General features: G+C 40.5%; 1 protein-coding gene across 1 annotated transcript in view; it reads left to right on the plus strand.

The window, feature by feature from the left end:
- Nucleotides 1–14,958, plus strand: part of CHST13 (carbohydrate sulfotransferase 13) — a 69,636-nt gene that overhangs the window by 49,403 nt on the left and 5,275 nt on the right. The window contains exon 2 of the mRNA XM_054975301.1: nt 1,821–1,903. Within this exon, the coding sequence (XP_054831276.1) occupies nt 1,821–1,903 (83 nt within the window). The remainder of the gene's footprint in view (nt 1–1,820; nt 1,904–14,958) is intronic.

A 14,958-nucleotide genomic window follows, 5' to 3' on the forward strand; every position in this document is an offset into this window, starting at 1 on the left:
ACCATGGCTCTGGGGTAAGACTCTTTGAAATAAATGAGACTACAAAGGGTGTGAAAGATTCCAGTGAGCATATACAGAGCCCAGCCATCAACAGAAATAGTGCTGAAGCACAAGCTGTACTTCTCAAAATGTAATATTACCTCAAGGAGTGCACACTACTACAAGCTGTGGTGCTTGTTTTGAAATGGATTAGGAAACAATTGAGGATACAGTTATCCTCAACAGTCAACGGTTATCAGCAATGGCAGTTAAATAGAACTTTCCAGTTCAGAGGCAGCATACCCCTGAATATATGGGAAACCAGCAGGACCTTTATGCCCTGTTTGAGGCATCTTGCTTAACTGCTGTTGGAATCAGAATTCTGAAATAAACAGCCAGGGGACCACAAGAACATAAAGGGGCTTCTCATTTCCTCTTTCCCTTTTCTGAAACACCCCATAGCCTCTCCTCTTTTCCTCTCCCTTTCCTCCTCTTACCCACCAGCCCACCTACCTTTATCTCCACCCCCACTCCCACACCCTATCTTCAGGTTTCTCTTCTTCTCTTCCCATCAGACTCTTCTCAGGATAAGTCTGGCCCATCTGCACGGTGCCAGTCACTGCCGGCTGGGCGGAGCCCAGTTGCTTGCTGGTGGACCTGCAAGGACTTGCAGGAGACATCATCTCATTTTCCCCTTGTCCATTATTTCGTCTTTCTGTTCTCTGAAAGCCTCTATAGTATCTCCTATTTTCCTTCTTTTCCATCCAGCCAACCTATCTTCATTCCCATCTCCCATCTTCAGTTTTCCTTCTTTTCTTTCCTCTAACAGCCTCTCCATCTGGACGAGTTCCACAATGCCAGATGCTACACCAGGCCCGATTGTATGGTAGGGAATCCTCATGGATTTGAGGGGGGCACCTAATTTCCCCCTGAATCCTCCTCACTACACTATTTCCTCTTTGTCTTCTGGTAACCACCATATCCTCACTTTTCCCTGCATCCTTCTGTCCTTCCCATCCACCCACCAACCTACTTTTTATCTAGCCCCCCAACTATATTTATTATTAATTTGCTTCATTTATACCCTGCCTGGGGACCCAAAGCAGCTTACAGCATCCTCCTTTTATCCTTTCAACAGCCCTGTGAGATAAGATAGGAAGTGGGACTGGCCCAGGATTGCAGCCGTAGTCCTATCAGCAAACAGTTCTTCTTACTTTTTCAAGGCAACAAAGCCCTGGTCATTATCAGCCTGCCTGTTGGCAACTGCGCTGTTGGCAGTTTGCTTCCAAGCACATGTCAAAGTGCCAGTTTTGATCTATCATGGCTTTCCTTTTGCATGCATCAGAAGAACTACATGCTGGATTAAATGTGTAACCCGTGTGCTGGCATCTAGAATTCTGGGATATATTACAGCCCAGAGCAAAGGCTGGCACTCACAGAAATTAAATGCTGGTGCCTAGCACCTTGAATTGTTCTCGCATGCGTATGCATATCTGTTAACCAATAATCAATAAATAATAAAAAACATCGTGCATGTGTGTTGATATGAGGATCCCCAGATGGAGGAAAAAATGTCAAAGGGTATAAATATAGAGACTGAGAATGAGAGGAGAGTGAGATATGTTTATTTGACAAATAGTTAATGATTGCAAACACTGAACTTGAGTTTCAGGTTTTCATGGTCTTTTTCATGTTGGTCCAGGCTGAACTGAGCACATGTAAAGTCCTTTCCAGAGAGACTCCTCTCTTGGTGTCTCCCACTCCCCACTTTCTCAGCTACGCAGTATTTTTAAAACAAATAAAACAACGCTTCTTCCTTTCCCTTTTGTATTTCCCTCCAGCTGCGGAGGACAGGATTCTGCAGACCAGCTGGCATGGCAAGTCTGGTCGAAGTCCTCTTCAGACTCTATACGAAATTGACAAGGTGAGTGAATGTAGAAAGGGAAGATGAAACATGTGAAAGAAGAGAACAGCCCTGTTAGGGGAAATATTTTGTACATGCAGTGACAACACCTGGTGCGAGGAGATCCCCTGCTTGCAGAGTGTATGAGAGCCTCTTAGAGGTTTGGATCCTGGCCAAGATGTTTAATGTTCATAGGTGGGAAGGAAAAGAGAAACTAATTTGTATGGGAAATGCTGTAATGGCGTCAGAGCCAAGCAGGAAATGCTGGGTGCAGCCCTGTGCATTCTAATGACCTTAGAGTTGCCAACACCTTAGCATTGCCAACTGCCTGTAGAAAAAAAATCCTATCCCTTTAATAGAGGCTTAATGAACTATTATTTACCAGGTGATGTTATTTACCTGCAAATATGTCTCCCACCTTGCTATATAAGGATTTGGCTAGACTTGTGTCATCTCTTGTTGCATACTTAAGAAAGGGGTTTTTAGTGGACAAGGAGAACCCCTTATAAAGAATTCTCAAAAAAATTACTTTAAATAATCTCTGTAGGTGCATGCAGTGTGCCAATTTTTCCTTCTTATGGAATCCGGACCACAACAAGGCCTGCTGTGATGCACCAACATTTGGGCAAGGTGATTTTGCGCAGATCACCTACACAATGAGGTGATCTATTAGGAAACTGACACAGTTTTCTTACTATAATTACAGAAGGGATGATGGCAGAGGGGACCATTTCTGACTAGGATTCTATACATCTTGAAAAGGGTTAAACTTTTCTACCCACTTAGCAAGGACTCCATCACCACCACTGCCTTCAATGCATCCAGCAAGGAAGTCAGTACTGGGGCATTGCCAAAGATTAGTCTCAGCATTTGATACACAACTTCCCTGCAGGTACCTCTGAGTCACTATTGACTTTTTCCAGATCATTTGCAGAAGTGAAAATGAATGGCATCAAATAGTTCAGCAGCACAGCTACAGCTTCTTGGCTGCAGGCAGAGTGAGGATTCTGGCAGTCTGATGGTGAACATATTTAGATCCCATAGTGCCTTCTTGGCAGTGACAAATGCAGTGGAGAAACTGTGCAAAATTATTTCTGTCTTACAGTGTAGGGTGTGTGACTCAGCCTGGCATAGTGATTAGATTGTTGGGGAGATCTCTACTCCATCCATGAAGCTCTCTGGGTGACTTCAAGCCAGGACCACAGCAAGAAATGTAGTGGTGAGGGGACACGTCCCCATCATCTGAAATCCTGAGACTCATGCCCTCTCATTTCCACACATCGCTAGGAATGTACCATGTATAGCTTGTGGTGACTTTTATTGCCTTCCAATACTAATTTACATCTGCAGTGGTTACCACAAGGAGGCAAGTGCAGAAACCTTAAAAGAAGCCATATAATTGCAGAGGAACACACTATTAGCTATTCAGGGAAACATGATTTGCTCAGGATCATACTCTTGAGTCCTTTGTTGATTTAATTAGTGTGCCTACATACCGACTGGACTCTTGAGATGTTGCGGGGCATAAGATGGTAAGGCAGGATTCCAAAACCTGTTGGGAAAGCTAGGGGTGGGTGAGTGGGGAGAGCAATTAATCAGTGCCTTAATTACCACCTGCCTGCAAACTATATCCTCCAGCCTAGAAATTAACCCCTAATACCAGGGAGCTAGACGTATGTGGTTAGGTTGCTGTGTAAACGAGCAGAAGGCACTTTGCACGTGTGTAGAGTATTTGCAGCTTTGACATTTAAAATGGATTATTCTTGTCATAGACTGAGATCCTTTCAAATACCTAATTTTTCAGTAGTGAACAGTTGTGTGATTTAGGATTGCCTGGATGTTAGCCCCCCCCCCCCCCCCTTTAACCTTCTGCAGTAAAGTATTTTTTTTCTGCAGTGAGAGTTTCTGGAGTTTAAACCTGCCTGATCATTATACTGCTTTGGTCCTTTGGCACTAATTCCAGGTTTTGGGGTGTGTGGGGGATGAGGACAGGAGCTGGATGGTGCTTATGCCCTGGGGAATAAAAGGCATTTAGGCACCAGAGGCATTCATTCTTTTACACAGGTAAGTTACAGCAAGGAAGTTTGCACTTAATGATTAACATCTAACACTGTGCTGAGTTAAACTAGCATTGATTGTTATGCCCCTGCCTGCCCTCAAAATGCCCCGCTTACTCCTGAATCAAATTTCCCAATGCAAACAACGGAGGCAACCCCAAAGCAGTATGAATCTCACTCCAGTTTTTGCCTAGCATTCTGCCCATATCACTGTGGACTTGAAAAAAGAGAAAGTGAGATATAGCACACTGGGTGAAAATAAATTAGATCAAGAAGGGGTTAAGTAACTCACCTTCAGCAATCTTGCCACTTCCACTCCTGCTTCCTTCTCAGGCAGTGGGACAAAAAAATTGTCCGCACATTTTCCACTATATCTCGGCAACAAAAAAGGTTACAGACTTAGGGGTTTCTTTCATGAAAGCTGGGAATTCACAGGTGTGGCAGGACATATGGGTCTTCTTTTGGCCACTCACTCTTTCTCAGTCTAACTTTACCCTCACTGTTTCAAAGGTAAATTGAAGGAGGGGAGAACAATAGATACTGCCCTGAGCTCCCTGGGGAAAGTGCATTCCAATAGGTTAGACAGTGCACCTACTGATCCCACCCTGGCTATAGCTTTAGTGAGAAGGTGTCTTAAAGACTCCTCTGCACACATGATAAATAAATGAGAATTAGTGCGTATGATATATTAGCTAGGAGATAGATACAGGCAGCTCCTCATGGGATCTGATATTATCCTTGGAGAAGAAAAGATTTCTGAACCAGTTTTTAAAACCACCCAAACTTATCTGTGTGTGCTTGTCACCCTAGGATGACCATCAGCCTGAAGCTTGTTCAATATTTTTCTTTTCCTCCCCTCTGAAAGTCCAAGAGAAAACTTGCACCATAGTAGCCATATGACTTATACATAATATAGAGACCCAAACATCCCATAATATAGAGACCCAAACACGATGCCGGGAGTTTCATGTGATGCTGGGAATTTACAGATCCCCTAAAGCATTTTTTTTTTTTGAAAAATTTTTATTGGGTTAGAATCCATTATTTCCACATTTACATTCAATTTTCCCCAATTTTTTCATCTCTAACCCCCTCCCTTCCCCCCCCCCTTTTTGTTGACTTCCAACAGCTTTCCAACCCTTTGTCCCCTTTCCCTTACTTTTATTAGCTTCCTCTATCTAAAACAAATATATATTCTCCATTATTCTAAGCAGTACATCCTTAACTATTTTTAACATTATATGCCCAAACTGTAAGCCTTTGTTTCTATCTTAGATAAACAATTTATCCCAATTTTTCAATTTCAGGTATTTCTATATATCATAAACCATATAGATCATACATTCGTTTATATCAAACAATTTGACTTATTCTCTATATATATTACTCATTCTATCTTTTTATAATAGTTCTATATATCTCTCCTCACGTAGTCAATCAATTTGACCCATCTATATCTTCAGACATTCAGTTTGGTACAAAACTTGTCAGAAAAAAAAGAAAATATTGTTAGTTAATCGCTCCTTATATTTAGTCCTTATAATTAATTATTTTCTCTATGTTCTGTTTGTTAACCTACATATATCTATATATATGTCAATCTATTAATCTGACTGCTTATTAATTCACATTTATCTCTTCTCCCCCCGGTAAAGTCTCCCCCCTCTACTTCAATACTTCAGTAGTTCTCAAACTGCCACAGTTTTCCTCCCACCTCCCATTTCTTCTCCAGGTATTGTTTCAGCTTCTCCCAGTCTGTGTTGAACTGCCCTGAGTCCAGATCTCTCAATTTTCTTGTCATCTTGTCCATTTCAGCCATATACAGCAATTTGTAAGTCCAATCTTCCATAGTTGGCACTTCTTGTACTTTCCATTTTTGCGCATACAAAAGTCTAGCTGCTGCTGTCATATAAAATATCAACGTCCTGTGTTGGGCTGGAATTCCCTCCATTCCCAAGTTCAGTAGCAGGAGTTCTGGGTTCTTATTAATTTGAAATTGTAAAATTTCACTCATTTCTCTTATTATTTCCCCCCAGTACTGCCTGGCTACCTCACACGACCACCACATATGATAGAGGGAGCCCTCATGCTTCTTACATTTCCAGCATTTATTAGAAGTATTCAAATTCCCTAGCGCAATCTTCTTTGGTGTCATGTACCAACGATAGATCATTTTATGAATGTTCTCTTTGATATTAATACATGTCGTTGTCTTCATTGTAGTTTTCCACAAGTATTCCCATGCCTCCATTGTTATTTCTTTATTAAAGTTTATAGCCCATTTCACCATTTGTGTTTTAACTATCTCATCCTCGGTATACCACTTCAACAGTACTTGGTATACCTTGGATATTCTTTTCTTATCTTCTTTAAGAAGGGTCTGCTCTAGTTCCGAATTCTCTATTCGTATACCTCCCTTTACAGAGTCCGAATTATATAAGTCTCTGATCTGTCTATACTGGAACCAATCGTAGTTAGGTGATAGTTCCTCTTGTGTCTTTATTCTAAGTTTGGATGCTTCAGTTTTAGTTATTTCTTTATACGTTAAACATTGTTGTTCATTATCAACAGCTCTCGGGTCTATCACCTCATATGGAACCACCCACAAAGGGGTTCCTTCTTGTAGATAAATTCTGTACTTCTTCCAGATTATGTATAGACTTCTCCGAACAAAGTGATGCAGGAACATCGAGTTGACCTTTACTTTGTCATGCCATAAATATGCGTGCCATCCAAATATTTTTTTATATCCCTCTAGGGCTAATAGTTTCTTGTTCTTTAATGTCATCCATTCTTTCAACCAAACTAGGCAGATTGCATCATGATAAAGTCTCAGATTGGGCAGTTGCATTCCGCCTCTTTCCTTTGCATCTTGTAAAACTTTCACTTTCACTCGAGGCTTCTTGCCTGCCCAAACAAAATCTGATATTTTCCTCTGCCATTTTTCAAATTGTTTGGAGTCTCTGATGATTGGTATTGTCTGTAGCAAAACATTACTCTTGGTAACACATTCATCTTAACTGCTGCAATCCTACCCAACCACGACAAATTCAATCTATTCCATTTAATCAAGTCTCTCTCTATCTGAGTCCATAGTTTTTCATAATTGTTTTTGAATAGATCTATGTTCTTTGCAGTTAATTCGACTCCCAAATATTTCACTTTACTTGTTACTTCACAATCCGTTGTTTCCATTAACAATTGTTGTTTCTGCTTAGTCATATTTTTGCATAATATCTTTGACTTCTTTTTGTTAATGAAGAAACCTGCCAAGTCTCCAAACTCCTTGATCTTATCTATCACTCTTGGCATGTTCTCCAATGGGTCCTCTACAATTAACATTATGTCATCCGCAAATGCTCTGACCTTGTATGAATAGTCCTTTATTTTTATTCCACGAATTTCATCATCTTGACGTATTTGTATCATCAGAATCTCCAATACTAAAATGAACAACAATGGAGATAACGGGCAACCTTGTCTTGTTCCTTTACTTATCGTCAATTTCTTGGTCAATTCATCATTCACCACAATTGCTGCAGTCTGGTCTCTATAAATTTCCTTAATTGCTCTGATGAATCTTTCTCCCAATTGTAGCTTTTCCATAGTGGCAAACATAAAGTCCCAGTTTAAATTGTCAAACGCTTTTTCAGCGTCAACAAAGAAGAAACCAACCTCTTTGTCACAACGCTTGTCATAATATTCAATAGCATTGATCACTGTCCTTAAGTTGTCTCTTATTTGTCTGTCTGGCAAAAAGCCTGCTTGTTCCTCCTCTATGACTTCCAAGAGCCACCCCTTCAATCTCTCCGCCAATATCTTCGCAAAAATTTTGTAGTCATTGTTGAGTAGCGATATAGGTCTATAATTTTTCACATTAGTCAGGTCTTGGCCCTCTTTTGGGATCAATGATATATTCGCTTCACTCCAAGTTTCTGGAATCCTTTGATCCCTTAAAACCCCATTCATCACCTCTTTTAGGAATGGTGCCAGTTCATTAGCCATTGTCTTATAGAATTTAGCCGTAAGTCCATCTGGCCCTGGCGCCTTTCCTAGATTTGCAGATTGTATTGCCTTACTTATTTCCTCGTCAGTTACTTCACTATTCAACTTATTTCTCCAAGCTTCCGAGATTTCTGGAAGTTTGGTTTTCTCCAAATATGACGCTATTGATTCTTTGTTTACTTCTTTTTTATTATACAGCTTAGCGTAAAATTTATAAAAGGCTCTACTAATGGTAGCCTGCTCCAAATACGTTTTGTTATCTTCGCAAATTTTATTTATTATCTTCTTTTCCCTTTTCTTCTTCAATTGCCATGCCAGGTACTTCCCAGGTTTATTAGCACCCTCAAACGCTTTTTGATTCAGTCTTTTGAGATTCCACTCCAATTCTTTATTGCTCATTGCTGTTAGCTGTTCTTGAAGTATTTTAATTTCCTGGTATACCTTCTTTTTCCCTGGTCTCTTTTTTAGCTGTGTTTCTTTGGCTTTTATTTTCTCCTCAATCTCTTGTCTTTTCTCCTCTTTCTTCTTTCTTGCTCTACCATTTAAGTCCATTAGTATGCCCCTTACAACCGCCTTGTAAGCATCCCAAACTTTATTGGTTGGTACTTCTTTATTCACGTTGTATTGTATAAAAAACTTTGTCTCTCTTCTCAGTATTTCCATATTCTCTCTTTCCTGTAACAAGTCCTCATTTATTCTCCATGCTTTCCTTTTTCTCTTTTTTCCAAATTTCCACATAATTGGGTTGTGATCTGAGTCTACCATAGGCATTATTTCTACCTCCTTAGTCCATAATGCTAAGTCTTTTGAGGCCCAGATCATATCAATTCTTGATAATGTAGAATGCCTTGCAGAATAAAAAGTAAACTGTCTGCTTTTAGGATATTCTCTCCTCCATACATCTTCAAGAGTCTCTTGTTGAATCAACTCAAAAAAAAGCTTTGGTAATAGTCCTCTTTTCTTTTGTGCCGTTGTAGTCTTTTTGTCTAGTTCCAAGTCTGTCACTCCATTGAAGTCTCCAGCAAGAATTATCTGGTCGTATGCAAGATCGTCTAAATGCTTCCTTAAATCCTCAAAGAAGCTTTCTTTTGCACCGTTAGGTGCATAAAGTCCGACTACCAACACTCTCTTTAAATTCCAAATACATTCCACTGCTACAAATCTAGCTTCCACATCTCTCATAACAAATTTTGGCTGTAGCTCCTCTTTTATGTACAACACCACTCCTCTTTTTTTCTTGTTGGAGGCCGCTACATATTCTTTGCCCAATTTTCCAGATTTTAAATATTTTACATCCTGCTTTCTGATATGGGTCTCTTGCAAACAAACAATGTCACATTTTTGTTTTAGTAGCCAGTGAAAAGTATTTTTCCTCTTATTCGGTGAGTTTAGTCCATTTACATTCCAAGATAATACTTTACACTCCATACTCATGATCTTGTTGGTAAGTCTTTTTCATTGTCCTTAATAAATCGCTCCATCTCTCGCTCAGATCTGATGCGTTTTTTGGCCCCTCCAAACTCAAAGGACACTCCTTCCGGTACCCTAAAGCATTTTTTAAAAGGCAGATGTACAGGGCTCCAGTTTGGATCTGGACTGTGGGAGGTGGTGGGAGGGGGGAGATGAGGATAACCTCCGTTTTCCCAACCTGAAATAGCCCCAGGGATCCATTGTTTGCTGTAAATTTTTTAGTGAAGAAGTGGTGTTAATCGATTGCAGCAAAACAAAACCAAAGTCCAGTGGCATCTTAAAGACAAACAATATTTATTCCAACTTGTATCTGAAGAAGATTCTGTTTCACAAAAGCTCATACTTGGATATTTCCCCCAGCGGGGCCTGGGGCCATTTGAAGCTGGAAAATATGGCTAAAGGATGAAAGATTTAAGGCCCCCTTCCTCTGGTGCCATGATCACCATTTGAGTCAGGCACCCATGCACCTGAACATTACATTTTTTAAAAAAGCTCTGTCTACAGAATGTGCGTTAGAGAATTCTTCATATTCCCTACTATCTATTCTGCTTACACTTGAATAGGCAAGTTTAAGATTGGGGGATTGATATCTCCAGCTTTCTAGGAAAGAAAGGATGAGTAAGCTGAAAAAATGAATACAGGTATAAATGAATAATAAATCCAGAAATAATAAGCCATGCCTAAAAAAACAAGGAATTCAGAGGTGCAGACTCCCATGCTGGCCAGTTTGGAACATCCGCCAAATGGACATCTGAATTCCATCCACAAGAAAATAACACCCCTGCTATATTTTGTACTTTTACTTAGGTCAGATAGAAGAGAAATTTAATTGAGTCAAGAATCTCTGATTATGCCAGAGGAGGTTGAATTTGTTTCATCTTCACATTCACCCTTGGTATGTGTAAACAAGTCCAAAGTAAATTCTGAGGTTATCTTGGGTTGTATAATTCAGACCTAGAGGCAATTGCTTTTTACTTATTTTACTGATCTGACACTTGAAATTGGATATCATAATGGGCAGGTAGTTGACAGGTTACACTTTTACGATATAGTTTTACAACTTCAGTGGTTTTCGGTGTGGTAATAGCTCATCACACCATGAATTACTGTATTGAAACTGACACACTTATGTTAACCTTCTGTTACCCAGAGATTTCATTGATTCAGAGACTGGTTCTTATACGTCTTGTTCTCCTGAACAGCAGATGAGGTAGGAATGCATTCTCTGGACAGTACCCCTCCAGACTACAGATGGGGCTTGGTATGACTGAATGGTCCTTTATTAAAAATAATTCCCTACAAATAAAAAGCTAGAAGTATTTAACGCTAAGCTGACATGCTAGTTTTCTGTTTGAGGGGATATCTTTCTATGAGGAGCATTCAGCCTGAAGTTGTACAGTCTGCACGCGGATTTGTCACCTCATTTGCTGCCAGTGAGAACTAGGCCATAGACTCCATTAAATAATTTAATTGATGCAAAGACTGGTGCTTTGCACAGAAGATATAAAAATAGGAAAGGTAAGGTGCCCACTACAATTCACATATCCCGGAATGCTGTCTGGGTGTGGTGGTTAGTATAAATGGCTTGTGCCAGAATAAAATTTCTTCTCCTCCTAAAAATACTACTTTTGAAAATTAAGGAAATGGAAATAAGGAAATGAAAGCTAGATAACTGCTCTTGCAGCAGCAATAAAGAATCCCCAGTGAGCCCATATAGCAAACAGAGTGACTGTGTTGAGTGTTATAATGTTTATGCCTTTGAGTCTCCATTGTGCTTTCTCGGGAGCTGTAGTAAACATGCTATTTCTTGACTGTCATGTTTATAACATTTATCCATTGTGTTATACAAACACAGTTTAGGTTTATATATATATATATATATATCCATGTGATGCTTCAATAATGGGAAACTGGGTGAGTAATCCTTGATATAATCCACATTCCATAATCCCAGCCCTGTACTGAGAGCCCTGCCTCTGGGAAATGTGTGTGTCCAAATCCTACCTTAGCCATAGACCTGTTGGCTTGCTCTTGTTGGATGACTCTCTGTTAACCTTGGCACTATTCCCCATATTATTTGGAATCCTGATGGGTGAGAAATGAGACCAGGCATGCTCCTTGACTGTGAGGTAACAATGGCTGACATTTGTCAGGAATCCTCAGAAGCCAGAGGGTGAAGAAAGTAAAGGTACAGTGATACTTGAAGAAAAAAACCTATTATGCAGTTGTGAGTATTGCTGACATCCTCCAAAGTCTCTTGCTGCATAGACTGGATTTTGGTTTCAGAGCTATTAGTCCTGCATGATAACAGCTACTCAGCCATAAAAGTTTGGAATGCTGGCGTGTATCCTGCCACTCCACCCAGCAAAGCTGGAAGCCTTTTGCCAGCCTAGCAAGCCTCTTCTTGTAAAAGTAGCTCTTCCTCTTCTACCTCCTCTTCTGTTGGAGGAAAGCTCCATAGACTGATGGAAGGCTTCAAACATCTTGAGAGCTGGTGTACCACAGTGGCTAAGTGGTTCAACTGCAAGTCAGCACTCTGCTGGTTCAAATCTCACTACTCCCATGAGCTCAGAAGGTGGCCTTGGTAAGCCACTCCTCTCAGCCCCAGTTCCCCAGCTGTATTGTGGGGATAATAACAACATTATAATGTGGGGATAATAACTTGTTCACTGCTCTAGATGAGGCACTAATCTATCTAGAAGAGTGGTATATAAGTGCAGAGGAGTTAGCCATGTTAGTCTGTGGTAGCAAAACCAAAAAGAGTCCAGTAGCAGTCTCTGTATCATGCATCTGACGAAGAGAACTTGATTCTCGAAAGCTTATGCTACAATAAAATTGGTTAGTCTTAAAGGTGCTACTGGACTCTTTTTGATATAAGTGCAGTTATCATCACCAAGCAAAGAGGTAGGATACTACAGGCTACTGTTTCAAATGTAAAGCAGAGACTCTACTTCCTTGTGTATTCAGATAAAGTGCATGATACCTAAAACTTAGTTATTTAGGAATTGCACATGCTGCCTCCCCAACAAATCGCTCGAGTCCACAAAAGCAAATTCAATAAAATCATAAAATAATAGTGAAACTATCAATATTTAAACAAATCTTAACAAAATTCAAATATTTTAAAATGATACCCATAAAACAGCTCCAAGGATAGAAGTGGATGATAAAATCAACTTTAAAAGATGGAATATTTCAATTTAAAACCTGTGTAAAGATAACAACAACAACATTCGATTTATTTACTGCCCTTCAGGACAACTTAACACCCACTCAAAATGGTTTACAAAGTGTGTTGTTATTATCTCCACAACAATCACCTTGTGAGCTGGATGGGGCTGAAAGCGCTCTGGAAGAGCTGTGACTGACTAAAGGTCACCCAGCTGGCTTCAGGCGGGGGTTAAGTGGGGAATCAAACCTGTCTCTCCAGATTAAAGTCCTGCTGCTCTTAACCACTACACCAAACTGGCTCCAGTGTTTTGCCTGATGCCTCTAAGACAATACAGTAATACCAAGTGAGCCTCAAGAGGGATGGCATTTCCAAAGATGAGGTGCCACCACTGAAAATGCCCTGTGTCTAGTCACCACCTGCCTCACCTCTGTATGTGGGAGTGCAGAGAGCATGGTTTGGCAAGGGTATATTAACTTGGAATAATATTGAATAAATGAGAGGAACAGAGCCACAGACTGAGGCTAAGTCAAAAGCAGGATCTCAGCAAAGCAACAATACTTGACAAAGGGCAGGAGAGGAAATAAACACAACAGCTTGAACTCACATGCTGAAACTGGCTCTTTTCTGGGCATTTGAGAAACATCTGCTTTTAACTGGTATTGAGAGGAAACGGAGGAGAGGTGCCTTCCATAAAGTAATGATGTTCACTTAGAGCAGAGCTCTAATGAGTGGGAAAATATAATAAAGGGAGAGCAAGCCCCAGAGAGCCAATTCAGGTCTTGAACTTGTTCAGGGTGAGCAGGCCTAGGGCAGTGCTGTGACCCCTGAGCTGCCTGGCATGACTCTTCCAAACAGATGGGCTCTCAGAGGAAAGGAATGCAATAAGGAGAATGAAGAGAAATGTTTGAATAGCCCAAAGGCAGGTCTGTGATCATTCTATCCAAAGTTGACTTTGCCCAGCCCAGAACACTCAGCCTGCATTCGGTGCCAGCCTTTGATGCTTTTCTTTTCCTTTCAACCAATGTGCATACCCATGGCCATTCAGAGACCCCTTAGCAGCACGCTCTTTTTGTACATGCAAGCAAATTGGGTTACCCTCTTTCATTGTGTACAGAGTGGTACTTCAGATGTAGCGACAGTAGTTATTGTGGATTAATTCCTATGGAATAATGAGCCATTATTTGGAAAGCAAAATAAGTGTAGGGGAGAGAATAGAAACCAGTGAACCACCATTCAAGGAAGAGGCTGGTTGGTATTGCTAAGGAATTCTGAAGCAAGCTTCAGATTCTACAGGCTTATGTCTTGCATTGGGCCTGTGGCAGTTTAATAGTCAGTTTCTCCTCAAGAATTCTGGGAATTGCAGTTTGGTGAATGTGCGGCAGAACCTCAAAGATCACAGTCCCCTCTGCCTTCCAGTCCCCAGGGGATGGGATAACTATTAAGACAGTTAAATGTGTGCTTATGTACACTGTTTATGACTACTTTTTGTCATCACAGAATGAGTAATATCGCTGCCTCATGAAGAGATAGCCAAGATATTAGTTTTCCAGATAGGTAGCTGTCTTAGTCTGTAACAGCATATTAAAATAGGATTCCAGTGGCAATGTAAAGACTTAACAGAGTTTATTCCAGCATAAACTTTTGTGAGTTAGAGTTCACTTCATCATATGCATGCAAGATGTCCTCATGTATTTGACAAAGTGGCTCTAACTCACAAAATCCTGTGCTGGAATAAATTCTGTTAGGCTCTTCAGTGCTACTGGATTCCTGTTTTTATTTTTTTTTCATGCTGTGCATGTTTTGTATCTTCCCTTTAGACTTATCTTATGGTATGGAGGAAACAAACAGCCTCAGTGTGGCAAGCCAAATTGCTTCCATTCTCCAGCCACAACTGTTGCTCATTAGAACCAGTTTCAGGACTAAAGTGGACCTCAGGATGAGAAACTATATTTGAGCCTTCCCCTCCAGTTAGCTTTTCATTTATCTCACCTACATATTTCACCTGCCCACTGTTCTTTAATCCTTACACCACTCCATCCTAGTTTGCTGGGTTAAATAACCCATCCATGGCAATCTGCAGTTAGGGGAGAGAAATATCGCTGCTTCCTCCTTCACAGGAGCATTCTATTCATCTCCAGAAGAAATATAGTCCATTGTTTCTGACCTCACTATTCATTCTAAAAGGGACCAAAATCAGCTCTTGCTCACCCTTCTTAAGTTCCATGGAAGAATGACATTCATTCGGTTCTGCTTTGTTGCCATAAAAGGTAGATGGTTGGCAGAGAGGAAATGGAGAATAACTTGCTAGCTGGCTAACAGCAGCTGAATACCCTCTAGCAGTAAGAATTTGTTCTTCACCTGCTCCATAGGTA

This window comes from Eublepharis macularius, chromosome 4, assembly GCF_028583425.1.
Source record: "Eublepharis macularius isolate TG4126 chromosome 4, MPM_Emac_v1.0, whole genome shotgun sequence".
Taxonomy (NCBI): Eukaryota; Metazoa; Chordata; class Lepidosauria; order Squamata; family Eublepharidae; genus Eublepharis; species Eublepharis macularius.